The 27,634-nt window shown below is 49.0% G+C and overlaps 7 protein-coding genes across 7 annotated transcripts; 2 read left to right on the top strand and 5 right to left on the bottom strand.

The window, feature by feature from the left end:
* Window positions 1–2,638: 2,638 nt before the first annotated feature.
* BDP81DRAFT_441477 (uncharacterized protein) lies at window positions 2,639–3,146 on the bottom strand. The gene has a single exon (XM_060591597.1). It carries the CDS (start codon window positions 3,115–3,117, stop codon window positions 2,731–2,733), a length of 387 nt encoding a protein of 128 aa, XP_060438333.1. The 5' UTR covers window positions 3,118–3,146; the 3' UTR covers window positions 2,639–2,730.
* A 686-nt stretch (window positions 3,147–3,832) lies between these two features.
* On the top strand, window positions 3,833–5,229 carry BDP81DRAFT_360924 (uncharacterized protein). Its single transcript, XM_060586410.1, has 5 exons — window positions 3,833–4,040; window positions 4,212–4,441; window positions 4,506–4,628; window positions 4,690–4,916; window positions 5,025–5,229. The coding sequence occupies exons 2-5, from the start codon at window positions 4,285–4,287 to the stop codon at window positions 5,217–5,219; spliced, it is 702 nt and encodes a 233-aa protein (XP_060438332.1). The 5' UTR covers window positions 3,833–4,040; window positions 4,212–4,284; the 3' UTR covers window positions 5,220–5,229.
* Window positions 5,230–5,872: 643 nt separating this feature from the next.
* Window positions 5,873–6,292, bottom strand: BDP81DRAFT_400310 (uncharacterized protein; the record flags this gene model as incomplete). Its single annotated transcript, XM_060588671.1, has 3 exons — window positions 5,873–6,012; window positions 6,071–6,219; window positions 6,282–6,292. 3 exons carry the CDS (start codon window positions 6,290–6,292, stop codon window positions 5,873–5,875), a joined length of 300 nt encoding a protein of 99 aa, XP_060438331.1.
* A 1,568-nt stretch (window positions 6,293–7,860) lies between these two features.
* On the top strand, window positions 7,861–8,547 carry BDP81DRAFT_334576 (uncharacterized protein; the record flags this gene model as incomplete). Its single annotated transcript, XM_060585774.1, has 2 exons — window positions 7,861–8,049; window positions 8,101–8,547. The coding sequence occupies 2 exons, from the start codon at window positions 7,861–7,863 to the stop codon at window positions 8,545–8,547; spliced, it is 636 nt and encodes a 211-aa protein (XP_060438330.1).
* Window positions 8,548–18,034: 9,487 nt separating this feature from the next.
* Window positions 18,035–19,047, bottom strand: BDP81DRAFT_441467 (Asparaginase/glutaminase). Its single transcript, XM_060591596.1, has one exon. The coding sequence runs from the start codon at window positions 18,952–18,954 to the stop codon at window positions 18,157–18,159; it is 798 nt and encodes a 265-aa protein (XP_060438329.1). The 5' UTR covers window positions 18,955–19,047; the 3' UTR covers window positions 18,035–18,156.
* A 1,311-nt stretch (window positions 19,048–20,358) lies between these two features.
* On the bottom strand, window positions 20,359–21,648 carry BDP81DRAFT_466089 (uncharacterized protein; the record flags this gene model as incomplete). The annotated part of the gene is made up of 3 exons (XM_060594355.1): window positions 20,359–20,870; window positions 20,933–21,493; window positions 21,609–21,648. The coding sequence occupies 3 exons, from the start codon at window positions 21,646–21,648 to the stop codon at window positions 20,359–20,361; spliced, it is 1,113 nt and encodes a 370-aa protein (XP_060438328.1).
* A 612-nt stretch (window positions 21,649–22,260) lies between these two features.
* BDP81DRAFT_441464 (methyltransferase) lies at window positions 22,261–24,342 on the bottom strand. Its single transcript, XM_060591595.1, has one exon. The coding sequence runs from the start codon at window positions 23,854–23,856 to the stop codon at window positions 22,639–22,641; it is 1,218 nt and encodes a 405-aa protein (XP_060438327.1). The 5' UTR covers window positions 23,857–24,342; the 3' UTR covers window positions 22,261–22,638.
* Between the last annotated feature and the right edge of the window lie 3,292 nt (window positions 24,343–27,634).

Below are 27,634 nucleotides of genomic sequence, written 5' to 3'. Positions count from 1 at the left end.
TTCTAACTAAGGAATAAAAAAAAACCTTAGGATAGGGCGCGACGGAAGGAATCACTTTTGACCTTGATAAATCCGAATTAATCCACTTTATTAAAAGACGAAAAGACGGAAACCTATTAATGATAGTAAGTTTACTAGATAGGAGGCATTATATAGTTTAGGCTATTAAAGAAGGCTCTTCTCTACGCTGGCTCGGCGTTCACTTCGACCGTAATGTTACGCCCGCCGCAACTTGTCACTGTGGGCGCGTAGCTATATATGCAGAACAAGGGACAATGATGCCGGAGTCATCATTATCGAAGCTTTTGCTTTGTGCCACAGTTGGTTGCCTTGTCCAGCTCGTAACACGTAAACTTATATTTAAGAGTTACGTAAGAAACCTCTTTATAAAAGTATACTAAGTAGTTAATAGACTACGGGGACTAGGGAATACTATCTAGGGCGCGCCTACGTACTTACTTCATCGAGCAATCACCTCTTATATATTACCTACTTAGTACTATATATCTAAAGTATGGTAGCCCGGCAAGAGCCGGATAAAGAATGGACGTACTATCTTAAACGGCGTTAATAGTCTACTATACCAACTAGACGCGACGCAAACCAAAGCTATTAGAGCGATGGTCCCCGTATACAGAACTACGCCTGTACCGATCCTACAGCGCGAGGCGGCTCTACCCCCAGCAGAGGTGATACTGGACGCGAAGCTCCACACAGCGTCCACCAGAATCCATCGTCTGGACGAGCGACACCCTCTCCGAACGAGACTCAGGGACAAATCAGGACCAGACTCACAGCTACGACGAATGGCAAGCCTCGTAAGCAAAAATACCGAATACATCGATCCGTTAGAACTTCCCCCTTGGGAGCAACTAGCGGACTAGCAGACAGCCCTCGCCAGGGTCGGCTACGAACCTAATAAGACCAAAGAAGAACAGGCCCTCTCCTTTGCAGGCAGGATGGCAACTTTCTCCAAGCGGGACATTGTTGTCTACACTGACGGGTCCCAGATGTCGGACGGCAGCAGCACCTCCGCCGGAGCAGGCTGGGTAGGGTACCAAGCTATACGGCAGATCTTCTGCGGATTCGAACCACTCGGCTCCTAGACTGAGGTGTATGACGCGGAGGTATATGCTGCGTATTACGGCCTGATAGAAGCTACCCGGGCTCCTACGGCTCGTATGGTAGATAACGTCCATATCTGCCTCGATAACCTCGCAGTCGCGGCTAGACTATACTCCCAGCGCACAGGAAGCAGCCAGGCTAGATTTAGGGCCTTTAATAGGCTCTCTTCCTCCTGGACTCGGAGACAAAGAGAGAGCTGGACAACCCCCGGCAGGGTTTATGTTTGGTGGTGCCCTGGGCACACGGGAGTACCAGGAAATAAAGAAGCGGATGCTCTAGCCAAGGAAGCCTGCAAACTAATCCCAAAATCACAACCACAGCCCTCATTAGCGCACCTAGAAAGGCAAGCTAAAGTAGCTACCTTCCAAGTCTTTGCCAGAAAATGGCTGTCCCAATGCCCTCGGCAATATGCCGACCTCGAGATAATTCTTCACCCCAAGCCGCCCGAACTCCGCCTCCCTCGGCACTTACTAGGAAGGCTATACGCAGCAAGATCCCATCATGGAGACTTTGCAGCATACCACGAGAGATTCGCTCATCAAGATGCGTTGCTCAACTGCAGCTGTGGGAAACCCAAGACACCAGTCCATTTCTACTTCTGCAAGCGTGGACGCAAGGCTACACCGAGCTACCTACGCCAACGTATGGCCAAAGTAAGCATTGATTTCTTATTAGGTTCTGCTAAGGGAGCCTCTCTTCTATGCGAATGGATAGAGGAGACCAATTTCTTTTCCGAAATTTGCCCGAGTCATTGAACAGGAACGTTAGGTGAAGACGGTAGCCTGTAACATAGTTTAGATTAGTATAGACCATGTCGGCATAGCGCCCGGCACGTCCTTTTGTTACCAGACGTTAAATACATCATCATCATCATCATCATCACAGTACTTAATAATGCAGTGGAAAGTTGCGATCTCCTGACCATGGGTGACGGGCCGAAAGACTCTTCCCACCTGAAGCTCACCAGGCAGAGGCGACCTAGATGAATATCTGTTGGTATCACAGGCGTGATACATTTCCTCATGAGGGTGTGCCTTCGGCAACAATCACGTCGATGTCCGTAATAATTGCTGTTGTTGTTCTTGTTTCCTATTTACATTGTGGGCAGGGGTCGGTCGAAGTAGGTGGTGACGGCCTGGGTGGTTGCCCCACCTTAACCTGCTGTGATGACTAAGCCGGTTGTCCCACTTCGCCCAGGGCAGGCGCCAGCCAGCCCACGATACCTGCCCATTGCTCCTTATCAGCCTTGCCGTTCCGACAATATCATTTGACGACTGTCGCAGCGCCACACGTGGCGCTGCCGGTTACTGCCGTACGATACCGCTTTCCACAAGCCGATTACCCGTCTTGTACGGTATATAGATATGACCCTCATACGGATCTTCCACTTAGAGGAATCAAGCCACTTTCTACTATACATGTCTTCCACTTGCTACCTCGTTCTGTGATAACAACCCTTTCCAATGATGTTCGACCTTTGAGTAAAAGTTCACAACTTGATCTAAGGATCAATTAGCTTACATTTCATGTAATTTGATTGCAAAGATGATCCGACTCACCTACTCTACATCAAACGGGCTTGGTATGCCACTGGTCTTTTGACGCCTAGTAATGGACAGAATCCAAAAACTCGATCGCAGGCTCAGCTGCAGGCTCAGCTGCAGGCTCTGCCTCTTTCTTGTAATGGACTGATTCAAGGAAAGAAATTGATGGTTCGGCGTCTGCCTTGGGAGAGCGCTTGTAATGGACAGACTCCAAAAAGTTAATTGCAGGTTTGGCCGCAGCCTCGGCTTCCGGGGTTCTCTTGTAGTGAACGGAGTCAAGGAACTCGATAGCAGGCGCCGCTTCTGCCTCGGCGTCGGGAGACTTCTTGTAATGTGTAGACTCGAGGAAAGAAATGCTGGCTTCGCGTTTCCCTTCGTTCACAACGCCGGCAGGGGCGGCAACAATTAAAGATGCTCCCCCAAGGAGCAGAACATTGGCAATTCTCATTTTGTCTGTGTTTTAGAATGAAACTGAAGTTGATACTTTAGAGAAATTTTCCGTGAGAGAAAACGCACTCCCCTTATATAGCCGTTCCCAGGAGGTGACAAACAGTGAATTTAATCTGTCGCGTTCGGCGCACTTATCTGAAGTAACTGAGCCAAGTTGTGGTATGAACGCAATGCCCAATAGGTTGTCACTGCGACTAATCCGGGCCTGGGAAGGCGCAAGCTTCATCCAAATCATCATTTGTGGAGACTTCTCTGGTTATCTATGTGACTCTCGGACATTGTGACAATGGTGTGAACTGATTGGTTGCTTCACCTCCATCGACATGGGTTACCCCACTTGAGTTGGAACTTCTGCTGCGGAGCCTACAGGGTTTTGAACAGTGGTAAACTAGCAAATAGATTTATTCCAGTATTAGAAGTAGATAGACTTGCCACGTTTTCTCTGTTGCCTGCCGACTTATGAAACTCGGTGTTGGGCTGAGCTGCACGGAGAATTCCCAGGTGACGCAGTGCAGCGCCTTGAACCGGCAACTTGAATAGACATAAGCGAAACACATTGCTTGCGCATGATCTAGGTTTCTCGGTCTATGCTGACCTTGGTGGTTGGGTTGGTGGTCGAGACCGATTCTTCTGAATGTTTCCTATTAGAGAAACAAGCTTTTGGGGCCCGCGTTGGCTGCTGCGCTGATTCGATGAAATCTGGTCAGCTGCGTATATTAACAGATAAAGTCGTGTCAATGGAGGAAACAAGCTTTCTGAAGTCGGCTGACTAGACGAATACAGAAGGTCGATTACCCAGTCTTAGAAACTGACTCGTTGCTATCCAGCGCAGCTTTCGGTCCTGAACGATGTCTTCATTGCAGTGAATTCCCTTTTTCTCATAGACGGCGAAAGCCGCCTTGTCGGTGGCGAGTCATGTTTGTAAGGAGCCCCTCGTCTGTCACCTCGTATCATTGGAAGCTAGATAACAATCGATTTTCGGACTTTGGAAAAGCGTAGAGCTAAAAAGAGCAGTCTGCAACTTGAGATTTCCAATCTTCTTCGGACTTTGATCGTCGCTCTCCTAAGAAAATCGATGCTAATGATGTCCAGTAAACCAGGCCAGTCTGGCCGCAGACGAGACCTCCAAGAGGAATGTGAAGTATTCCTCTTGGACGATGAAAACATGCAATCGCCCGCCAAAAGAAGCAGAACTTCATTCAAAAACCTCCGTTTTCCTTTTTTCTGGGTTAGCTGTCTACTTCTTGGGCTGTCGACTTGGCTCCATTTCAACCCAGCAGGACCATCGGACTTGGCCTGTGCTAGAAAGCTCAACGTTTTGTGTAAAGTCTAGCATCACACCTCTTGGGGACGATTGATGGGATCACGGACTCACGAGATATATAGCACCCGTTCAAGATGCTTTAGAATTTGAAGATGTCCAGTTTGACAATGGCTTCTGGAAGTCCAGCCCTTACAAGGGAAGGCCAACTCCGGAACTTGAAGCCAGATGGAAGGATCTGTGGTACTGTAGGTTGAACGAACGACCCTCCCTTTCCCACAATAGCAGCTACTGATATAGGTTTGTTAGACGGATCATTTGACTTATCAGATGAATACTTACCGGCATTGAACAAGACACCGCATGGTGTCGGCGGTGACTCCTGGGCACGCACGAAGCCAGGCTATCTCTTAGCTGGCCTCGAAGTTTTCCACAACCTCCATTGCTTGAACCTCGTACGTCAGTTTGTGCACAGAACCGACTTCGATTATAGCGATGATCCGGCCTTTCACGGTGGAGAGGATCTTGTGCTTGCCGTAAGCCTTCCCCGAGTCCATAATATCGACCAAAAGTTTGCACTGAATTACCTTACTTGAGTGAATCACATCAATGTCCTGGTTTTCTCTCGAAGCTGATCTATATAGCATGTTGATCATTGCATTGAGGCATTGCGTATACGGCTGCAATGCTCGGCCGATGTTACCCCGTTCTTACACACGAATGGCTCTCGAGGCATCCAGCCAGACTTCAACTCCCAGCATAGGTGCCCTAAGTATGATCGCATCGTTGACTGGGCGAAAGAACGGCAGATCATGGTGGATACTCCGAAGCACGAATAGTCACTACATGTGGTGCTTGTCTTTTGCGCTTCGAAGGTAGCAAAGAATGGTCAAGCTGTAATTCCAGTCACCCTCTTTGGAGCGGATGACGAGTTGATTGAACCGAACTTTTGTGACACGAGTAAAGTATGGCAACGGTATTGGACGTGATCGTTGAGCCTTCGGCAAAGCTTGCGAATTTGTTGAAGCCGCTCAGGTGGTTTCTCTTATGCGCCCAGGCCCTATGGAATTTGTGGCATGAGGCAAAGTAAGGTTATTGAAGACAGTATATGGGGTTATGCCTTCCTAAATGTTCAATCTCGACACTCTCGATCCAGTTGCTCAATATTCAGTCAATTCAGTCCTTATGCTTGAATACCGCGAAAATCTTGTTATTTATCGCTCGAAAAGATTGACCTCCTGTCAACCTCATATAAACAGTCTGTTCTGTAGGAACAAAAATGAAATAATTCCAGTTTCCTGCTTCACAGCCCGTTTCCAATTCTGTGCCATATTTACTCAGGGCACCTTATCAACTCATGACGCAAAACAACTTGTTCAAAGCGCAATGTAGTATCGCTGTGTGCCATATGACGAACAGGCTCCTCGTGGCTGGACACGTGCATCCTTCATAATTTCCTTGCGGGCTCATCCCGTCGTAGATCACGGGTATCTTAGTACAAACCAACAAGGATGTCACCACGGACGCGGGCAGTCAAGTGAACCTCGGCTTCCAGATCCAATTTGATGCCAACCATCAGAGCAGCTTTGGTCAACTTCCCGTTCTCATCGACAGGGCCCCTGAGTAGGTTACCTGAAGTCGTATCAGCAAAGAGGAAAATTTGAGCAGGGCAAAGAAATCATCAACATACCAACAGGGCCATTTGCGGTGCCAGAAAGGTTGGGCATAGGGACAGGGAGGCCTGTTGCGGGCATGTTTCCCCTCATTCCTGTGTTGGTTGGTGGGTATGATGTGGGATAGGCAGGCGCACGAGACTGCTCCTCTGCGGTTGTCTTTGCTCTAGATGATAGTGAATATTAGACATCAAAAGACAACAAGACGAGGCTGATATGAGAGCTTACGGGGAAGACATTGTGGTTAGATATCTGACAACTTGATCTTGCAATGAATGCTGAAGCTCCTCAGGTGAGCTTGTTTCGTCTACTGGTTCGGGGTTGAGTAGTCCACGTTCTTTGAGAAACTGCTCTGAGAGTGATTTGATCGAAAGTATTGGGCTGGTGGCTTGGAGTTCTTTCGCAGCCTCTGCGGTCGGTTTCTCTCCTATCGATGAAAGAGAGCCTCGTTTTGGGTTATGGCGTTGATGGCCGGGATCGTCAGATTGATGTTCCTGTGGTAGTGACTGAGCACGGGAGCGGTTGGCGGTTAAAAGGTTGTCTGTTGCGACTCGAATGGGAATCTTGAAAGAAAGGGATCTTCTGAGGGCTCCTGGCACAGCAGAGAAATCTTCAGATGGCTTAACCGGGGGTTCTACAGGGACAGCGGTAGCAGAAACGCGCTTTGACGAGGTGCTTGAGGATCGCGGAGCGTGACTTGGCCTTCGTGGCACAGGTGGCGGTTGCTGCTGTTGCTGCTGTTGGGCCTCAAACTTTGTTGATATTGTGGCGATGGGGGAACCTGTTCCCGCTGGCGTTTTTCCAGTGTTTGCCGTGGTGCTCTGTGATTTGGATTGAGATGTAACTTTGTTGGCCATCTTGGAGGGGGAGCATGGTCAGCTTTAAGCTTCGATCCCGAACTCGGCTGACAGAGCCCGGTATAATTATTCGATGCTATCCTCCTTCTCCGTCTATGCGTCTTGGATCATATTTGCTACCGAGCCAGCGTTAACCTTGGGAGCAAACTGACATCGTCTGATGTCGAAACCAGCCGCTCGGATTGTATTTTGCGTCGTGTTTTGTCAGTCTTGGCTAGAACGCGTCGGTCAGCGCTGCTCGCTCATGCGGAATTGCGCCTGTGTTTCCAGAACATCTGAAAAATGGTTCGCATGGTACGATGTGGGTGAGTCGATAGAACGTTTGTGGGTTACATTGGGGCTCGCCTGTGTCTCAGGATGCCTTCATGGGAGCTTTGACAAGGGTCCTGCAGCTACCAGACCCTGGCAAGGACCCTTGTGCCGGAGAGTTTGAACAACATCATTCAGGGACCACCAGGCACCATCGAAGATCTACAATATGGAAATTGTATCTGACATCTCTTCTCTGCGCCTCCGTGCCTCTAATAACTAAGACCATAGAATGCCATCTTCTGTCAGAGGCTGCGAGAAAGCTCCACATGCATCAGCCGATGATCCACATGCATCAGCCGATGATCCTCAATCCTTTTTCCAACGTCTCTTCTGATCTTTCGAGGTTTCGAAGTCTGAAACACTCCAAGCAGTATTCTGACTTATGGGGTTGAATCGAAGATTTTCCGAGACCTTCACTACCACGTTGTCCTTAACAGCTTGAGATGAGGAGCAATTCGAATGCTTCATCGGCGTGAAAGACACGAATCGATAGGAGAAGGCAAAAGACGAACGACGACATTCTTCACGTCCTAACTACAAGGACTCAGGCATCCTACTGAAAACAACTTTTCTCAACTTTCTATTGAGTTTCGAGTAGCGTTATCTCATCCACAAAGCCTTACCAGGTGGGCGGGAAGATGGCTCTCTCATTACTCATCAGCTTCGCCACTGCCGTGGGCGCTTCAGAAGGTATTAAGGCTTCTATGGCCAAATCCCGTCGAGAGGAGCACCGGAGTCGGAAAAACAATCTCATAGTGCACTGTCCCAAGTCGTCACAGTTCAGTCTTTACCTTGAAGGACGCCAAGTGGTCCTATCTGGCGATAGAGTAAGCTTTTGCCATCATCTTGGGGTTCAGGGCCCGTTAATAATGGAGCAGCTATTTGCCGACACCGGCACAGCTCATGATGTCCCTTTCGGTCACCCGTTTGAAGGTTATTATCTTCCATACCCGGACTCACGCTTCTCCGGACTGGTGAGCACCATTACTCACGAGGCACCCATCATGAATTGGATATTCATTGACCCCGTCACTTATCAAGTCCGCTTTGGTAACCGTGCCATGGCCGATGATAATGTGACTGGGCCATGGGAATGCACTCGACAAGACCGAAGGCTCACATTTTGTGGATGGGAAGGCTTCTGCGCAGTCTTAGAAGATAGTGGCATTTGGGGATTATATTTTGACTGTGATGGTGACGGCTTTCGGCAGAAAGTGGGCTGGGAAAGCCGCATAGTCATCGAGATTGAGCTTATCCGACGGGAATTGAGAACCGGAAAGCCGGAATACATTAACTCTGAGGAGGAGCCGAAAGGCCAGGAGTAATTGATACCCTAACTGACAATAAATACTAAGAAATGCTTGGCATATATAATAAATAGTAAAGTTCTATAGTTATACTATCTACTCAAGCTTATATTTAAAACATATAACTATATATTTATATAAGGGAATTGATAGTGTTGGAATAGGCCTACATTAGGCAGCAGGAGGTTGCTGCCGCGGTCCGTTCCAGCCTCGGTGGTCCGTGTGGCTCAGCCACACGAGGGTGGTATACCCCAGACTTCCTGCCGCCGCTGGCACCTGGTTAGACTTCCACTCAAGAACAACAAGAACAAGCAATATCACCACTACAGTCGGTGATCGTTGCTACCCACGATACTCGAGTATTTTCCTTTTCCACCTGTGAATCCAACACAGACGTTGCAATGACCCAGTCGCGTGGGAGACCTGTTTCCATGTACCAGGTAGAGAGGTGATATTGCCCTGCAACGATGATGTACGGCGGGACGCTATAGCCTGACGAACTGATGGCCTGGATAACTGTAACCCATTCTTTAGTAGTAGTAGTAGTAGTGGTGTTTTACATCATCAGGGACAGGTGCCCAGCTATCTATGTAACTAAGCTCCGATCAACCAGAGCGCCCTTTGGGCATATGATGTGCCGTGCCGCCATTATAGCGTACGACAAGTCAGGCAGTCTATAATGTACACTTTTCTTCTCGTGCCTAGAGCAGTGGAGTTTAGTATCTAATCCCCAGGGTCCGTTCAGTTCCAAAAAGCACGCCAGCAGGGGGTCCCTGACTCGGCAGAAGCGAATGGGTCTCTAGCAGCCCTACGCCGTCCACAGACGGCGTTGCCGCAACAAGTAACCGGCCCTCGGAGGCATATTTGCCTACGCGAGCATTTTTCTGTTTTCTTATATTTTCTTATATAGAAGATAAAGGAGGACGGAAGAGAGAGGGGTGTGGTAAGGCCGGGGCCTCAAGGCGTCGGTGGGTGTGTGAGAGAGTTGTGAGGCGCGGGATCTCGGGCTCGCTATCTTTGCAGAGAGTGAGCCTCATAGTAGCGCGTCACACGCTCGAACTTCTCAAAGGCACCCGGGTCTCTGACCAGGGCGTACCAATAGGCTTCGGCCAGGCCTATCGGGGGCGGTAGTGGTCCCGGATCGTCCACGGTCCCGGTAATCGGCCATAGCGCCGAGGTACGGCGGTTCTTCGTGCAATATACTGGATGGGTAGGCGATAATTTCCGCCCGCAGTTACATTTGAAGTCTCCGTCGTGCTGAAAGCGCCTGTGGTAGGCGTGGAAATGGCCATGGCCAGAACGAGCAGCGAGGAGGTGGTGCAAAAGAGGACGCCGTAGGTCCAGTTCCGGAGGGCAACGGAGGGCAGCGTCAGTTTTCTTATAGCCTGGTTTGAGCTTTTGCTTCGAAGTATGCCACCATCGTGAATGGTAGCCACGGGCTCTGGCGCGGGCCATCTTCGCTATCCCAGCGTATGATGCTAGCGGTGGAGGGTCAGGCAGTAGGAGAGCGGCTCCTTCTTTACCAAGCTTATCAGCTAATTCGTTTCCAGGGATCCCGGTATGTCCGGGCGACTGTAACCCATTCGCGGTCACCAGGCTGCATCATCTCCGTGTTTAAACGCCTTTCGGCACTTGTAATAACCACTCCGGATGCAATCTGGCCCATCATAAACCCAGTCTCATCAAAGTTATAGATATCGGAGTCCACGATGCCGTACTTCGCGATTGTGTTTGCTATAAGGCGAAACCACGCGTTTATCGCGTCTAGATCTTCGCATTGGGCCCTCTTATAGTCATACTTCCGAAAAGAACGCGTTTAGAGCCTTGGTTGTCTCTTAACGAAGTTCGAAGCCCAGCGCTTGCCAACCGGGGGCGCGTCGCGGTCGGCAAGTAAACGATTGGCCATATCTTCCACACCACTAATCCGGGGAGGAAATGATCGGGAATCCAGATCAAGAACATACTCAACCAGCTTCTCTTCTTCAAGCGCTGTCAAGTTCCGTGAGTTAGGTATCGTGTCGCGTCGTGATAGAATGCCCTTTTGTTGGAACAGCAAAGGCTGATAAGGAGTAATAGGCAGGTACCATGGGCTGGCTGGCACCTGCCCTGGGCGAAGTGGGACAACTGGCTTAGTCATCACGGCCGGATAAAGGTGGGGCAACCACCCAGGCCGTCACTACCTACTTCGACCGACTCCTGCCTACAATGTAAGATAGAAAGAAGAAGAACAAGCAATAGGATCACCAACAGACGAGTGATAATTGCTACCACTATTTGTCGTATACGACCCCGTGAACCAACACCTTTATTCGCCGATGTAGCGTCCTAGAGCAGACTGAGTATATCTTAGCTGCAGCCCGAGCGCTAAGATTTGGGTCATTTATGATAGCTTGAAGGGCTAGTTGTATTTGGAATTGCGTTGTTATGCTGTAGCTGCAATTGGTTGCGACACTCGCTTATCAAGCACGTTACTTATTATAATTAATAATAATAATTAGTTATAACGTTAGGCCGATAAATTAAGTATTACTCGATTAGTTCTCTTACGCTCTTTAAGAGAAATCGGAAGCCCTCTAACCGTTCGTTATTGATAAGACCAAATACTACGTTATAGACAGACCTAAGGCAGGTCTACCCAGTTACTTAGAATAATGGAAGCTTAAAGCGATTAGTGTTATAGGTGTTATCGAAGCTAGTTACTTTGGGGAACCGCTTCCACATTTAGAGATAGTAAGGAAAGGTCTAGACAAGCCTAACAAGGCGGTCCGGCTCATCATCAGCCTACTTTATAATATAAGGGATCTCCCGCTTATCGAACAACTCAATTAACGCGGCCGTTAATAAATAACTATCTAGCTTTTTCCGATTCACGCGCGCTCTAATATTAGAAATATCGCGCTAAGTAAATGAGGAATCTGAGAACTACTCTTACATGATAATACGGACGTTACATACCCGAATACTAATACGACGGCTTATTATTTTTAATAAAATCCATAATAAGCTAGGTAAGCTTTCAATGTAAAGGGTAAGCAGATGCCTCAAGGCTTGGCTAATAATTATATTGACTATAGCGAATATCTAGTAGATAGCGTAAAAGCTATTTGCCTTTCTCTTACGCTTTAATAATTACTTATTATTAATAGCTACACTTCCGAGACCTACGTTATTGGATGCTTATACCCTTTAAGGGACCAGGTTCACTAAATCAATTATATTAAAAAGAGTATCGTATATATCGACCCGTCCGAGAGGTATATTTATGCCGTTTTATAATATTAAACCCGTTATGTCACAGACCCGCTGTCCTAAGCCCCAACCTTGAGGTTGGTGTTGAGTAATCCGGTGGCCGGGTTACGTAAGCCTGAGGCTGGATAAAACTCTGCATCCTGTATTCTGTCGCGCATGTCCAGAAACGTAGCTCCTTGAGCTACGTCTTGTCAACAGAGCCTGTACCTGCTTAGGATAGAGCCTGCCCGTAGCAATAGATTGTCTGATCCGCCTGCCCAGCATCCACCTGCCAAACAACCTGCCTGCTACCGTGACACGTTAGTCCTTATAAATATATTAAGTTAACTAAAGTGGGCCTCTACGGTAAGCTCTAGGTTGCCGGGGATCAACAAGTTAATGATTATATTTAAAGAGAGAGAGGAGGATTTATTGAAGTAGGTATAGTAGGAGGCTATAGTTTAGAAAGATAATAGACTCGAGGGAAGGTACTATTACAGAGATAAATATAGGCGGGGTAGGTTTCCTTAAGAACCCTACATCTTGTTACGCCCGCCGCAACTTGTCACTGTGGGCGCGTAGCTATATAATGCAGAACAAGGGACAATGATGCCGGAGTCATCATTATCGAAGCTTTTGCTTTGTGCCACAGTTGGTTGCCTTGTTGTTACGACCCAACATGAAGACCAGGGCGTGCCCCGCTGACGCCTAGCGGCTACGGCGCATCATATATGCAGGACGGGACGGAACATTGGGGAAACCCCAGGAACGGAAGAACTATGGTACAAGTCACGTGATGATAAGAGATATGATAAGGGATAAGGATATGTTGGATATGCGACATATCCAACCGAGTCAAGGATATGTTGGATATTCGGCATATCCAACATATCCAGACAAAGTGGACTGTACAGCACTGTTCAGTTAGGATCGGACTTGTATATAAGGATGGACTCGAGCTGGGCTCTAGGACAGACTTTCCATAGCTCTTCAGCAATTAACTTCGTATCAGGATTAACATCCGCTTTCAGCTACTACCTTGACAAGACTACGATTGATCACCGAAGCCTTACCTACCCTTACGATTGACAGACATAGCTTCCTTGAAACTATTCCACGACTACGATTACTGTTACCAGTTCCGCAGCCTCAACTTCTGCAAACTACCCCTACGACTAGCTGGCCGTAACACTTGTCCAGCTCGTAACACATCTCTTACGAATAGTTAATAGCTTTACTCGTATTATTAGAGGAGGACGGTTATTAACCTTTCGTTGGTCCTAATAACCTATTAAATAAGCTTAAGAGTATTATTAAAATGCTCTATAATAGGCTACTAAGGGTCTTAGTATCCTTTATTAGAGAATAAGAGGCTATAATCTAGTGAGATATAAAGGAGAATACTACGTTAGGTATTTTATATTGCCCTTAGGAAACGGCGCATAAGGTAAAGCATAGACTTAAGGTACTCGTTATCCGGATAAGGGCCGCTACGGGTAGGCGAGAGTCGGGGTAAAGTAGTAGGTTAGAGGGAGTCGGTTCTATTATTGTTGTTGTTGTTGTCCTATTTAACGCCATGGCGGCAAGGGCGCAGCCGCCCTTGCGGCAGACCTCCTGGAGGGTATGTAGCGTGAAGGGTCGCAGGCTCTAGCTATATACTATATAGTACACGTCGTATCCTGACGTCCTCCAAATCTTGCTCGTGAGCTACTATGTGTTCTATCCATCACTAGTTCCCACTGGTGCCCTAGTTCCGTTATAACCATCTGGTTTCTTAAGTCGGTTCTATTAGGGAAATAGCGGCTAAGGTAGAATCTTAGTTCGTAGGGTAATAGGGTTAATAGTAGGGTAGTAGTTATATTTCTTATAATAGCTCGGGTAATAAGTTATTAATTAGGTTGCCATATATTTAGGGGTCGCCAACTTTAAAAAATCAATAAATATTAGTATAGCTGCCGATTAAGGAGGGGGACGATAATATATCAATATATTAGCACTTAAGAGGACGTATTACGTCGCTAAGGCTACAGTCTACCGCTCGGCGGCGTGGATTGCGCTGCGGTTTAAATATTAAAGGTATTATACGTTAATATTAAGCATAATAACTAAGATAGTCTTAGGAAAGGCTAGCATAGAGGAAATTCTGGCACGATAGCTTTAAGAGGTAAATGGTAGTATTCTTATAACAGAATAAAAGGTGAATATTCATATAGAAGCAAGAATATATGAATATAGGGGTAGTTAAGCGTATGTAAAAGAGGTTGATAAATATAAAGAGAGTATATAGTTGGATTACTATATAAGAAGTTGCTTGCTTAACGAAAGGTCTAAGTAGGTAAAAGATGCCTTTATATAGGCATGAAATGCCCCACTAGAATATTCCATTGCTTATTAATCATATCATAATAAATAAGCATAACGTGCATGATAAGCGAGCGGATCGGACAAGCGAGCGGATCGCTCGACAGCAACCACTCCACGTATGTAAATCTTGATCAACATCAACAAAGTTTAATTAATTGAAACTACCCATAATCCTCTTCTCTAGACATTTCTCTCTGAAATGGACATGTGCGCGCATTGTGTCCAGTGTTCCCGCAGACGCCACATCGCCGTTGACCTGTTTCCGTCCTCGGCCGACGGCCACTACTCCGGCGCGTTTCCTCCTCAATCTGAGCTGTAGCCTCTCTCTGTGATTGAAGGTCATCTGCCTCAGCTATATTAAGGCTCCCTCCTTGCCTGAGACGAGTTTTCTTAGATCTCCGCCGTCGGCTAAGTAGATTATTCTCCTCCCGAAGGGTTTTATTCTCAGCCTCTAGAAGAGCATTACGATGCATCATAGCTAGTGTCCCTTTGAGGATATGGTCAACTGCGTTACTAGCTGGTGTTGGCGAGCTATTTGGATGATTTAAGATTCGATCTTTAATCAAAGTTGACTGAGAATTTGCCTCTGTTGGGTTGTTTGGTGTCTGAGAAGTCCACGCTGGGGGTGTTGCTGGGAGAGACCCTGGGGGCGTTGGAGTGTGTAACTTCACATCCAGCTTCGAAAGCACACTTTCAGCACTTAACAGAACAAGCCCGGCCCCTCTAAAACCTCCCTGGATGGTTTTAACCGTTAGGGCTTGCGTGAAAGCGTTGCGAAATGCAGGGAAGAAGTCCTCCTTCGTAATATGCGTATTACCCCGGCGCATCTTATCCTCAATTTGTCGACCATAAGCCGTCTTTAGTGGCCCAAAGCACCCAACGTCTAAGGGCTGAAGTAGATGAGACGAATGGGCCGGCATGCAGAGTGTGATGATATTGTTTTCCTTGCAATATATCTCAAAGTCCGCAGAGTGGTGACTTTCATGCCCATCAACGACGAGGAGGCGATATCTACCAGTTGCACGCGGTTTTGTATGCCGATCAAAGTACTGGAGCCAGTCTAGGCCTCTTTCATTTGTTGTCCATCCGTTTTCAGACGTTGCAATGACCCAGTCGCGTGGGAGACCTGTTTCTGTGTACCAGGTGGAGAGGTGATATTGGCCTGCGACGATGATGTACGGCGGAACGCTGTAGCCTGACGAACTGATGGCCTGAATGACTGTAACCCATTCACGATTGCCAGGCTGCGTCATTTTCGTGTTTGAACGCCTTTCAGCACTCGTGACAACCATTCCGGATGCAATCTGGCCCATCATAAACCCAGTCTTATTAAAGTTGTAGATATCGGAGTCTACGATGCCGTACTTCGCGATTGTGTTCGCTATAAGGCGAAACCACGCGTTTATCGCGTCTGGATCTTCGCATTGGGCCCTCTTGTAGTCATACTTGCGAAAAAAGCGCGTCCGGAGCTGTGGGTGTCGCTTGACGAAGTTCGAAGCCCAGCGCTTCCCAACTGGGGGCGCGTCGCGGTCGGCGAGCAGTCGATTAGCCATTTCTTCTTCACCACTGATCCGAGGAGGGAATAATCGGGAATCCAGGTCGAGAATATACTCAACTAGCGTATCCTCTTCGAGCAACGTCAAATTCCGTGAGTTTGGTACGGTTTCAAGTCGCGAAGTTCTTCTATTAATACGGGTGCGCAAGGTTGAAAATGGCACTGAGTAGATCCGAGCTGCATCTTTAATACTCAAATTTGGTGTTTTTTCGATAGCTTGAACTGCTAGAATTATACTAGCTTCTTTGTTTGATGACTGTATCATTGTGGTGGATGGATATGTGTTGGAAAGAAAAAGATGTGGCGGTCGCTGTTGAGCGATCCGCTCGCTTATCATGCACGTTATACGTAAGTGAATGTGTAATTGTAATACGTAATACCTTTCAAGTAAATTCCAGCGCATTCTGTTACCTTCCAGTGCCGTGTTTAATTCAAAATCGAGATGCGGCAGGATGTGTTATGACCCAACATGAGACCAGGGCGTGCCCCGCTGACGCCTGGCGGCTACGGCGCATCATATATGCAGGACGGGACGGAACATTGGGGAAACCCCAGGAACGGAAGAACTATGGTACAAGTCACGTGATGATAAGAGATATGATAAGGGATAAGGATATGTTAGATATAGGACATATCCAACCGAGTCAAGGATATGTTGGATATTCGGCATATCCAACATATCCAGACAAAGGGGACTGTTCAACACTGTTCAGTTAGGATCGGACTTGTATATAAGGATGGACTCGAGCTGGGCTCTAGGACAGACTTTCCAATAGCTTCTTCAGCAATTAACTTTGTATCAGGATTAACATCCGCTTTCAGCTATCACCTTGATAAGACTACGATTGATCACCGATGCCTTACCTTACCTTACGATTGATAGATACAGTTTCCTTGAAACTATTCCACGACTACGATTACTGTTACCAGTTCCGCAGCCTCAACTTCTGCAAACTAACACTACGACTAGCTGGCCGTAACAGGATGGGAGATTGTGTAATTTGGCCCCTCGTCAAAGGCGGCAGCCACGCGGAACGCGGCGGTTGCATCCGAGGACGTTCCTCACAAAGGGTTCATGGACACAGCGATGATGACTGAGATCCTCAGTCTCGGGAGCATCGACAGGTTGAAGGCAGTGTCTTCAAGGTTTGCCGTTCCGTGAGTAATAATGATGGCCCTAATGCTTGGTTCTTAAGATAGCTCTTCGTACTTCTGACCAATGTCGTACCAAATTTGGAAGTTATCATAAGGTAGTGCTGTCGATGGACTCAAAGTTCTTGATTTGAACGTCCGCGTCAAGCCCGGGTTTGACTTCATTGACTCGGGTCACCTCGCAGAGTTCATGGACTTTTGCATATTCACTGAGTCTCCGCAAGCCGTAGTCTTCATCATCCGGGTTGCTGGCAACATATTAATCCTGACGAGGAGGCGAAAGCCCGGGAGTAGTTAACTCCTTGACCGCCGATGTAAGCCGAGAAAAGTCTGATATGCGAGTAAAATTACCCGGTATTAGTAGCCAAGAAAGACGACCAGTCCTTGGACTTGAAAACTTTAAGTAATTACAGTGAAGCGTTGCCTGCATAGGTATGCTTGCTCTGGACAATGGGCAAGGAAGGCGTCGGGGTATGAGGCCGGGCCGCTGAGAAGAATGCCGTCTCAGGTTTGATGGGCGGGTACCTGTGCGTAACTGTGTGCTGTTCACCTTGTCAGTATCACGCATGAACGTGCTAAATGCCACCTTGGTTTCATAGCACAGTTTTAAGAGATAACCCAGGTTGTGAGAGGAAAGTGTTTTTCGAAGGACATAATTGTGACACATGGTACTAGGGAATGCGTAGTATTTCAGATGAACCGAGATCAGCACTCAAAGAAAGCTTCGGGAAGGGGGCCTAAATGGTCTTCTACTCATCTGAGCGAAATGTCTGTTCCAGGGATGAGACCAGGACTAGGACTGCACACGGAATGCTTATGTCATATATCATGATTTCATCGGGTGCAGTCTGGTGTGGTGGCAAAGAGCGACGAGTGTTCTGCCGGATGAATCATTGGCATTCCTGAAATCTCACTCAGGCTGTGAACTACTTTTCTAGATCAATTGATAACAGATCTGATGTAGGGAGGACCAAGATAGAAAGAAAATTACGAGTTTGTTTTCTTCGGGTTAAATCAAGGTGTACGTACTGCGCGTAGTCTGAAGTAATTCAATATCGATCGAAGCCATATTAATGCCGAAATACCCGAGTGAGAGTAGCATGCCCTTGGGTCTTTGCTTCTTAGGGCAGTCCCAACGTCTATTGTCAGATTTGATATGAACTTAATGCTACTTCTCTTGCATAAATCTAGAATCTCAAAAACTAACTACTGTGGGATTGCGAGGAATCTCGCCGAGCACGAGTCTGTGATCTGGAGAGAACCTAGTACGCAGATCTTGTCCCATTATTATGAGCCGGCACCCTGGAGAATACGAACCTACTAAAATGCTATTGAAACTTTTTGAAAATCGCCGCAATGTCCTCTTTGGCAAATCTGTTAGCAAGACAGAAGCCTAATAGAATCCTGGCCCGCTTGGAGGTAAGAAAACCAGCAGCAATGATGTCCAACTTTTGATGGTCGGCGCTATTGATAACCTCGCCATCAGCAGATGCTGCCTGAACAACAATTACGTCCTTCGAAATTGCATTTACAAGGCCCTTTATCTGCTGCGGGGTTCCCAACCCAGGCGGAAACCCTTCCAACACGATCCCCTTCGCTCCGGACCCGACTAAAAAATCGATCAGCGTTTCGTCGGCGCCACAGTAGCTGGTCACAATATCAACGCGTGGGAATATTAACAGAGCTTTGCGATCAAATTCAGATTCGGAAGTCCACTTCGGTTCCTGGAGAAACTTGACTCCATCACTCCCGACTTGGCCGATAGGGGCGAAGTTCGGCGATTTGAAAGTGTTGAGCGTCGAGACATGAGTCTTTTTGACATGTATCGGGAGGTGTATTTCGTTGTTGACGACCACCAAAACACCTGGCTGTTCCTCCTTATACTTGTGGGCTGCTACGTGGAATGCGGCGGTAAGGTTGGCCATTGCATCGGAAGACATCCCATTCAATGGGCGCATGGAACCCGTAATGATAATTGGCACCCTCAGTCGTAGAACCAAAGACAGAGCGAACGCAGTCTCTTCCATAGTTGCTGTTCCATGACTGATGACGATTCCATCAATTTCCGAGGCCTGGCTGAGGTCATCACATCTTCGGGCCAGGTCGAACCATAACTTGGGGGTCATCGCGGTGCTGTCGATGGGTTTGAAGTGCTCGATTTGGATCTCCTTCTTGAGGGCTTTCTCGAGCTTACTTAGGTCGGTTCTGCTGCGCAGTTCTTCGAGTGTGGCGTAACGTCCGTTTCCATCAGATCCGTAGTCGTAGTTGTTATAAATGTTCTCGGCCAAAGTGCCGATAGTGCCGCCCGTTGGAATCAACGCAAGTTTTTTGATGTGGGCCATTTTGGGTGAATTGACTAGAACAAATTCAGAAGTAGGTGATGGTGGTTTGGAACTGCGCTATATGGACATAGTCCTTGAAACTCCCCCCCCCCCCAAAAAAAAATGCCGAGATATGAACCTATTGTTAAATATACTTCTGCTTTAGCCTTGGCAACCAGCCGTCCCTGAGCCTGTAGTCAATCACTCTACCTCATTCTGGAGTGCCTGGTGTATAGACTCAGTGTCTCACTGGAGTGGAAAGCTGTTCAGGTGACAGGTGCGGCCTTTCACTCAAAGTTCGCGAATTCGGGTGGAAGTAAAGGCGGGCTGTTCGGTACGCGCCTCAAGGCGGCGAGATTTGTCAAAGAAGCAAAGGCAATTGATCTAGCAAACTACTTCTGTATCATCTGGGTGTTGTGAGAAAATGACTCCCAGAATCAAGAGGCTAGCCAAGGATGCATCCTCTGCAAAACATAAATCACCTTTGATGTGCCTAGTAATGAGGTAATGCGGCGGTGAAGGTCGGTTGGCAAACAAGCGCTAGCCTTGATGGAGAAGATTCCTCAAACCGCCCGGTGAGCTGGAAAGACTGATGCATACCTTCAGAGAGTGTTGCTTTGTCCGAGTTGGCACGGTGGCGCAATGATGTGGTTGATGCCATCCTGCCGATTGCTGTCGTCGGTGAAGGACTTCTGACTGTGCCGTCAGCCACCGGGGAGGGGGGGTGAAGCGGCGCGTGAATGCCGGCGTGAAACGCTGAAGGTGTTGCCAAAAGATTTGGGAGGATTGGTAGACTTTTAGCGCCCACCAACCAATCCCTCAATACGCAAATAGAAACCTGGACGGCCGTGTTTGGTGAACCACTCATCCTCCTGATTGCCGTGAACAGGATGCCCTACTACTTTGTCGTCATTGACGCCAGTGGCATGACGAGTGATTGCACAACAAGTAGTCGATGAGGATAGAAATGGAAGTTTGCAGGAAATTCGTCATGAGTCATGGAAAGGCTGGCGTGTCCTTTGCTAGGTGCCGACCTTGCTAAGTAGATGAACATATTTTCCTTGAAGGTGGCTGAAGCGGCTCCGACAAGCTCGACATGCGAGTGCTTCCCTCCCCCCCTAAACCACAATGATGGACCGCCTGCCCAGCCGCTGGAAAACGCCGGAAAACTGCTTGCCTTTTGCACGCATTGCCAGAAGGTGATTGTGATCACTCCTCTTTCTCGTACTCATTGTCATACCTGCCCAGCCTCCCAAGCGGGCTTACCATGAAAACATCCTCCCATCTACCGCTAGCAGCCTTCCCGTCCCAGTCACCACCGCTGTACAGAGGTAGACGCAGTTTACCTGTGCAGTGCTCGTCGATGAAGCGGCAGACCTTCTGCATGTCGCCCACAGTGAAGTCGTCCATGAACCACAGCATGGTGCGGGGAACGTCCGCAGGGCTGAGGCGCTCAGCGTCAATAGATGCTGCGGGCTCAACGGAGGCTCCTCGCGTGCTCTTTCGCCGGGCCAGGGGTTGTGATGGTGCGGGAGACGCTCCGGCATGCTTGATATCGTCTGTCGGTAGCTTGGATTGCTTTCGGGTCGAAACGGTTGATCTGGGAATTGTCTGCGACTGGAAGACGTCTTGAGGGACTTGCGATTGTCTGCGCTTGGATGCCGATGTCGAGGATCTGGGCAAGGGAACCTTTGTGGCTGGTGTTGAATCATGTCTGGATGCTACGCTTTGAGTCAGCCAATGTTTGATGAACCACGGTTCGTTGCGATCAAGAGGAACTTACAGCGTCGCCATTTCTCGCTGGGAATTTCAGGCTGCTCGACTAGACTGTCCCTCTTCCTCTTTGCCGAGTGTCGTGCGGCCGCAGGAGTTGCGACTTGAGGCTTGGTCTCGTTTGATAGGCCCTCTACCTCGCCATTTGCATCTCCACGTGCCATGGGTCCAAGGAGGGCAGCATTCACACTCTCATCGTTCACGTAGCCGCAGTAGTCTGTCAACACATCCGGCGCATCGGCGCGCATTTTCACGACTGGCTCCCAAGAGACATCCTCCCCTTCGTTTGTGTATCCAAGCCATTGCACCAGTACTTGCCACTGCCCCCGAACACGACGGTGACGTAACAGACGGAAGGGGTGGTAAAGCTCTCCGATTCCTAGAACGTCTTGGCGCGTCTTGCCACGGAAACTGGTCCAGTAGTCGTACAGTAAAGTCGGTCGATGCTCCTGGACATCCCATTCGGAAACGTCTAGACGGGAGCCTTTGGCGAGAACAGTGAGGGATACGAGCGCGGTATCGGGGTCGATGGTATGCGCTACGATTTTACTGATCGCGTCATAGGGAAGGTCTACCAAAGTTTTTGAGCGTCAATGAGGGCGCATCAGGATGGGATTGGGAACGCATGGAGAGACAGGACAGAGCTAGGTAGAGAATATGCTTTGGCGGATGGAAATTCTTCTTACCTTGCTTCGTAAGCTTAGACGAGGGTCTACCTCGAGGCATGACTACGGGCGAAGAAGAATCTGTATGCTGTTATGGGCGGCAAAGGCAAGCAAAGAATTGAGTCGTGATGGGAGGGCAAGCAGGATGCTGCGGGAAAGTTGCACTGCCAATGAGTCGATCGCGTGTGGGACGCGTTCGCGTCGGGTAGCACTGCGTCAATAATTTTTCTGGGCCCGGGGCCCCGACTCCGATGTGGACCCCTATGGCTGGCACCTCACCCGACTTCTCCGGGTGCCCTACGAATTTCCCTTCCCAGTCCGCAGCGATGTATCTGTACCTAAATGGCAGTACCCTACTCCGTATACGGATAAGATTCCTTGGCAGGTTCCTTTTTGTTGGATGGTCTGGAATTTATTTGGTTCGGCATGGGCCCGGGGGGTTGGCTCGCCGCATGGCACCGGCGTGACGGTGTGTTCAAGGGCCGAATCCCGCAGCGCGGCACCAGCCCCAGGGGGAGAACAATCTCGACTAGGGGCATCATTGGCAACTGCATGCGATTGAGATTGAGATGATCCGTGGAATCAAGCAAGTTTAAGTGGCCTCGTAATCACTATGTAATACGGAAATTGGGCGGTCCCAACTTTAGGCAGTCAGTGAGCTGCAACTGTCTTGGCACGGTTTATGCTCGTTACCTATCTGATGGTATTTGTCTATCACCACTTCCGTGTGAAAGAAGCGTTCTGCCACATCTCTGCCGTGTGTGAATTGCATCTTGTTGTATGCAGCCAACTTGGTCATGGCCCCGTCTCGTGGAAATGCCACTCACAATACCTTAGCTCAGTATCCTGTAGGCACGTAAATAGTGATTTGCCGCTCTAATGATCTATACTCTATCCGCCCTTTGAATGCTGGTGTAGTTACGCTATTTGTGCAGTTGATGTCTATGAGGCTCGTGTCGTCCAGTCCGTCTATCATCTATGTAGTCTCTTTAGTCTATTCGTGAAGAATTCGTGTCTCATCTCAACGCCCCAGGACGATCCGTTTAATCGTTCAGGCCCATCCAATCCGGAGGAGCTTGTAGCCACTCTCATCCCCTCGTCCGACTCCGCTCCGTTTCTGCAGTTCCTCTGATTCCAGGATGGCCAGTCTCTTGCCGTCTGACCGGTTGGGACTGTCGCTAGCCGTGAAAGCGGACTCGACGCTGTCGCTAACGCCGTTGAAGCGGCCGTTGCGCCGCACTGTGACAAGGAGCCAGAACACACCAGAATCTGCGAGCAAGCAAGTCGCGCAGTCACGCAGCCAGAGGGCATGCTCCGGTGCGTAGATGACGTCGGTCGCGATGATGATATCGGCGGGAACATGGAGAGGTGCATCTAGGACAGGCGCTGCCCAGTCGAGACTGGCGGTCTGCACCACGTGGGTCGGCTGGGCGGTTGGGAAGTTGAGGGCGACATTGGCCCGCAGGTTCTCAAGCACGGCCGGGTGGTAATCAGTAGCGACGATGGTTGGACTAGATGCTCCCAAGTGAGGCAGCATTTTGCCGAGCATGAGACTCACAAGCCCCGTGCCGGCGCCGAGCTCAATGATGCGTGGCGAAACACTCAGTCGAGGTTGAGAAAGACCAAAGCGCTCCGGCGAGGCACACATGATTTCCGACAGGACGATGGAGGCGCCCCAGCTCTGGAGACCGACATCGTCAGAGTCAGCCGAGTTTGTGCCTGCCAACCTATCATTGAGTCGGACGGTGACGGGAACACTCGCTGATGGTGGCCCGAGGAGCGAGAGTTGGAACGCGAAATCGCGCGTGTAATCCTGATCCTTTTCGGCCGAGGCATCGTCGTCTGGTGGGGCGGCGAAGAAAGAGTCGAGGACGCAAGAAGCCTGGTCCAGTGCGTGCTGACAGGCATCCTCGGATTCGAAGCAAGAGAGAGCCTCGGCTCTGGCAATAAAGCCAGTCAACCAGCGCTCGGCGCAATTGCGCTCAAAGACGTCTACCTTGAGAGCGGCAATGTGATGGTCGAGGCCGTCAATCTCCTCATGGTCATCGTCTGTCTCTGACACGTAGCCAGAGTCGGCGAGAGATGAGTCATGGTGAGCGAACTTTTGTGTTTCGGGGGTAAGCTGAAAGGCGACGGAGACGGCCAAGGGGCAGTAGATGATGGACAGGTTCTGTAGAGCGGCGGCGATATCGGCTTCGGTGAGCTGGGCCAAGGTGCGCAAAGGCGGAAGACTGCTCGAGGGCGGCAGCGGATGCGCAGCGGGTCCCATGGGACGCGACTTACCTCACTACGCGGAGGTTGCGAACGAGTGTTATGCTGCTCGACGATACTACATGGACGGTGAGATGCACAGGGTTAAAGAGAAATATCAAATTGATTGCGGATTTGTATGCCTCATGATTTGAGAGACAGGTATGGATAGTGAGACAACCTAAGGTAGGTGTTACTACCTTGATGAAAAAGGAAAAAGATCGTGGGGTTCCGAGTCCCTTATCTTAGGTAGCGTGTCTGACACAAAAAAGACCCGCTTGCCTAAATGAGGGCATCGTGAAAATTTTGAATCCTTAGTAGCCCTATCCCTGGACGGTTAGAGCTTGGGGTCTTTGCACGGTCGGGGTCCTCTGTTCTGGCCATCCCCGTTACAATCTCACGGCTAGTTCCCCAATCACAGAACATTTTAGTGATTATCCAGTCGCACTGAATAATGACGGGCGGGAATTGCTCCCGGACTCCGTAATCGCTCCGTAGATAATCGTGCTTTAGTCAAGGTAAAGGATTTTGTCCTTTCCAAGCTGCCTGGGCAATTCCCTTTCCACTCCCACCGCCACTGCCCCATATTTCTCTCTTCACGGGGCCACGGGCCCGTGATGACGGGGGTCAGAACACCAGGCACTCTTTCAGTCACGTGAATGTCTGAGGTACCAAACACACCACAGTCCAAGTCCACACGTCGACCAAACAGCACCTCACACAGATTGAACACATACCTCGAAAGGTACCCACTGTTAGTAATTGTTAAGGTTATAGAGGGCTACGGCCCACTGCACTATCATCTCTCAACATCAGCCCATACGAGCTGAATTCCACGACCATGGCGGTCTCCCTAGATATAGGGCCATCGATCACGGTTCACGAGGACGCCGGTATATCTCGGCGGTCGGGACGAGTCCGGAAGCCGACTGCAAAGGTCAGAGTGGTTGAGCAGGTTAACCACCAGGACAACTCTGAGCTTAAAGACGAGATCAACAAGCTTTCGAATCTTATCTAGGACCTCTTACGTCGGGACGCCGAGAGGGGATAGTTTTTGAAAGACTGTTTGACGAAGATCGAATCCTTGGAGAGAGAGCTTCAGGAGGAGAAACAGCATTCAAACCGGTATTAACGTGGTCTAGCAAGGTCTATGCACGCTATTAGCATAGGGCCTAGCGAGACTGACCTGAGTTCCCAGGGGCATCCCTCGCACATAACCCAGAACCAGCCGCCCCTAGTCCGCTTATACGCGGCGGCGGCGAGCCAGCTACTGTCTAGAAGATAGGATGAACTAACGCTAGCCAAATAAGCTGCAAAATAAGCTACAAACCGGGCGGCCTTAAAGGATCTATACGTCTTTGCGCGTTTATCGCCTGAAAGCCCGCTTCGGAACGAGAAAGCCTACGATATATACATCTTCGTTCGGGAAAGGCTAAGTCCCTAAGCCCGAGAAGCCCTTAAGGGGATCGACTATGTTAAGATAGGATTAGTACTCCTATCTTCGTTAATGGATGGTGTAAAAGTCCTGCTAGAGAACAGAAAATAGATCGCTGCCCTTCTCTAAGCATAAGCGATCGAGCAACGCGATACCTGGATCCGAGCCTATATCGTAAACGTCCCTTATACTAGGCATTGTTTGGTAACTAATACTGAGCTGGAAATTACGACCGAGGAGCTCCTTGAAGAGATCCAGGTCTCGACGAAACTCAAGCCTGAAAAAATATACTTCTCTAGGAAGGACGAAGTCGAAAGGCTAGGTACGGTGATAGCCTGGTTTAAGGCGGAAGCTGTAAGGTAACTACCAAGACGCCTCCGTTTGATGGGGGCTAGCGTTTTTATAAACCTGCAGTTCCCGAAGGAGAAGAGGTCTCCTTAATATCTCTACTACGGCGGTTTTTATAGCGAACGAACGTGCACCAGAAGGAAGAGATGCCTCAAGTGTAGCTCTCCTTCCTACATAACTGATCAACACCGGGCACCCTGCGGCGGCACTGAGGGTCACGATGGCTGCGACTGCCACTTTAAATGCCCGTCGTGTAACGGGCCTCACGCCGCCTTCGATGCGACTTGCCCTATCTAACCCAAAGTGGTAAAGGGGGTAGTCCAGAGGAGGGATAAGGCTTAGCTACGGGCTATCCGAGCTGAGGGAGAAAGATTGTGGAGAAATACGACCTAGTAGTCGCATCGATATTCCCGTGAAGAAGAATAAGCGATGGACTGTACCCCGGCGAATGAGATATAAAAGAAGAATATAGCCTTTTAAAACCCTGTAAATTATGTAAGCGAATGTGGGTAGGCGGGCATCCGCCTACGAAATAGCACTGAACCTGGCTTACGTAGCCTAGATCGATATACTCTTAATATAAGAGCCGTCTATCCGTTCGGAGGAGAGGAGGCTTATAAGACACTACCTAGGTTTTGAGACTTTCACCCTAGTAGATAACTAGACCGAAGACCGTCCTAGGGTACTTACCTACCTCCGTAGAGGAACTGGGGTACGAGGCGTATAAATACGGCCTTTACCCGATCTATCTATAGACCTGCTCTTCTTACGACTCCTCTTAGGAACGAAGGAGGTCCTTATAGTTATTAACGTGTATAACGCCCCTCGTGGCTCTCTGCGATCTGGCCAGGCTCTCAGGAACATCCTAGCGGCCTGGTAACCTAAACCTGAGGATCGAGTACTGATTGCGGGGGATTTTAATTTATACTATTGGACGTGGTAGCCCGAGGCCACGAGTTCCCCGGACGCTGAAAACCTAGTAGAATGGGCAGAAGCCGCTAGCCTTGTCCTAATGTCACCTATAGGTGAACCCACGCACAAAGGCGGCAACACCCTAGATTTATGCTGGGCGTCCAGCAACCTCCATGGGGCTTCCACCAGCATAGAAACGTCACTATATACGACATCAGACCACGAATCTCTGCTTACCCGGGTCCCCTTGGCCCTGATCGATTCACCCAGCCAGACCCCGGGAAGGTTTCGGCTCGACACGATGGACGGGGAGCTTTTCCTCGGCATCATTAAACGCAACTTACAACCCATGCGCCGCACTGCAAGCAACATCCAAGACCCATAGTCTTTAGATCTCCTAGCATAATAACTTACGGACTGTTTTATTAAAGCACTTATGGCTTCCACAAAGCGCACGCTCGGGAAAGGTATAGGGAGACTATACTGGAGCAAAAGCTATATACGTAAATACCGAGCCTATGCGAGTAAGCGAGCGATATTAATAAGACTCTGCGCAGCCGGAGTGAACTACTAATGGGAAGAAGAGGAGGTCAAAGCTCTAAAATAGGACTTTCTCTACGAGTTTAAACGCTCCAAGGATGCCTTTTGGAAAGATAAGATCTCCTTAGCCTCCTTAAGTAAAGATATATTTAAAATGGTCGGTTGGTATAAAGCCACAGGATTCTTTTAGACCCCGCCACTCCGAGATGTAGATAACTAAGATACGCTTGTCTTATAGCTAAAAGAGAAGCGCGACTTATTTACCCGCGTCCTCCTTAGAAACGCTGCAATCTCCGAGGACATACCAACAGAAAGCCCAATCTTACAAAGGCAAGCTACGCTTCCTTTCCCGCAGGTTACGAAGGACGAGGTACGGTCTTCGGTTCTTACCGCAGGAAACACGACTCCTGGGACCGACGGAATCACTACGACTACTTTGAAAATAGCATGGTGACAGAATTCGGAATTGTACCGTTGCGCCATATACAAAAGAGAGATCCCTCTACTGCATTTAGGTAGTTGTGGGTACATATAGTTTCCGTCACATGGCTAGTTATCGAGG

The sequence above is a fragment of the Colletotrichum phormii genome (genome assembly GCF_030913505.1).
Source record: "Colletotrichum phormii strain CBS 102054 chromosome Unknown BDP81scaffold_36, whole genome shotgun sequence".
Taxonomy (NCBI): domain Eukaryota; kingdom Fungi; phylum Ascomycota; class Sordariomycetes; order Glomerellales; family Glomerellaceae; genus Colletotrichum; species Colletotrichum phormii.
Note: the sequence above shows the minus strand (reverse complement) of the source record. Positions and strands in the feature narration are given on the sequence as shown.

Coding starts and splice junctions, on each gene's coding strand:
- BDP81DRAFT_441477 (XM_060591597.1), bottom strand. CDS start 3,117: ATGAGAATTGCCAATGTTCTGCTCCTTGGGGGAGCATCTTTAATTGTT.
- BDP81DRAFT_360924 (XM_060586410.1), top strand. CDS start 4,285: ATGCAATCGCCCGCCAAAAGAAGCAGAACTTCATTCAAAAACCTCCGT. Junction 4,442..4,505: donor TAGAAAGCTCAACGTTTTGT/GTAAAGTCTAGC, acceptor CGAGATATATAG/CACCCGTTCAAGATGCTTTA. Junction 4,917..5,024: donor GAGAGGATCTTGTGCTTGCC/GTAAGCCTTCCC, acceptor TGATCTATATAG/CATGTTGATCATTGCATTGA.
- BDP81DRAFT_441467 (XM_060591596.1), bottom strand. CDS start 18,954: ATGACCCCCAAGTTATGGTTCGACCTGGCCCGAAGATGTGATGACCTC.
- BDP81DRAFT_441464 (XM_060591595.1), bottom strand. CDS start 23,856: ATGGGACCCGCTGCGCATCCGCTGCCGCCCTCGAGCAGTCTTCCGCCT.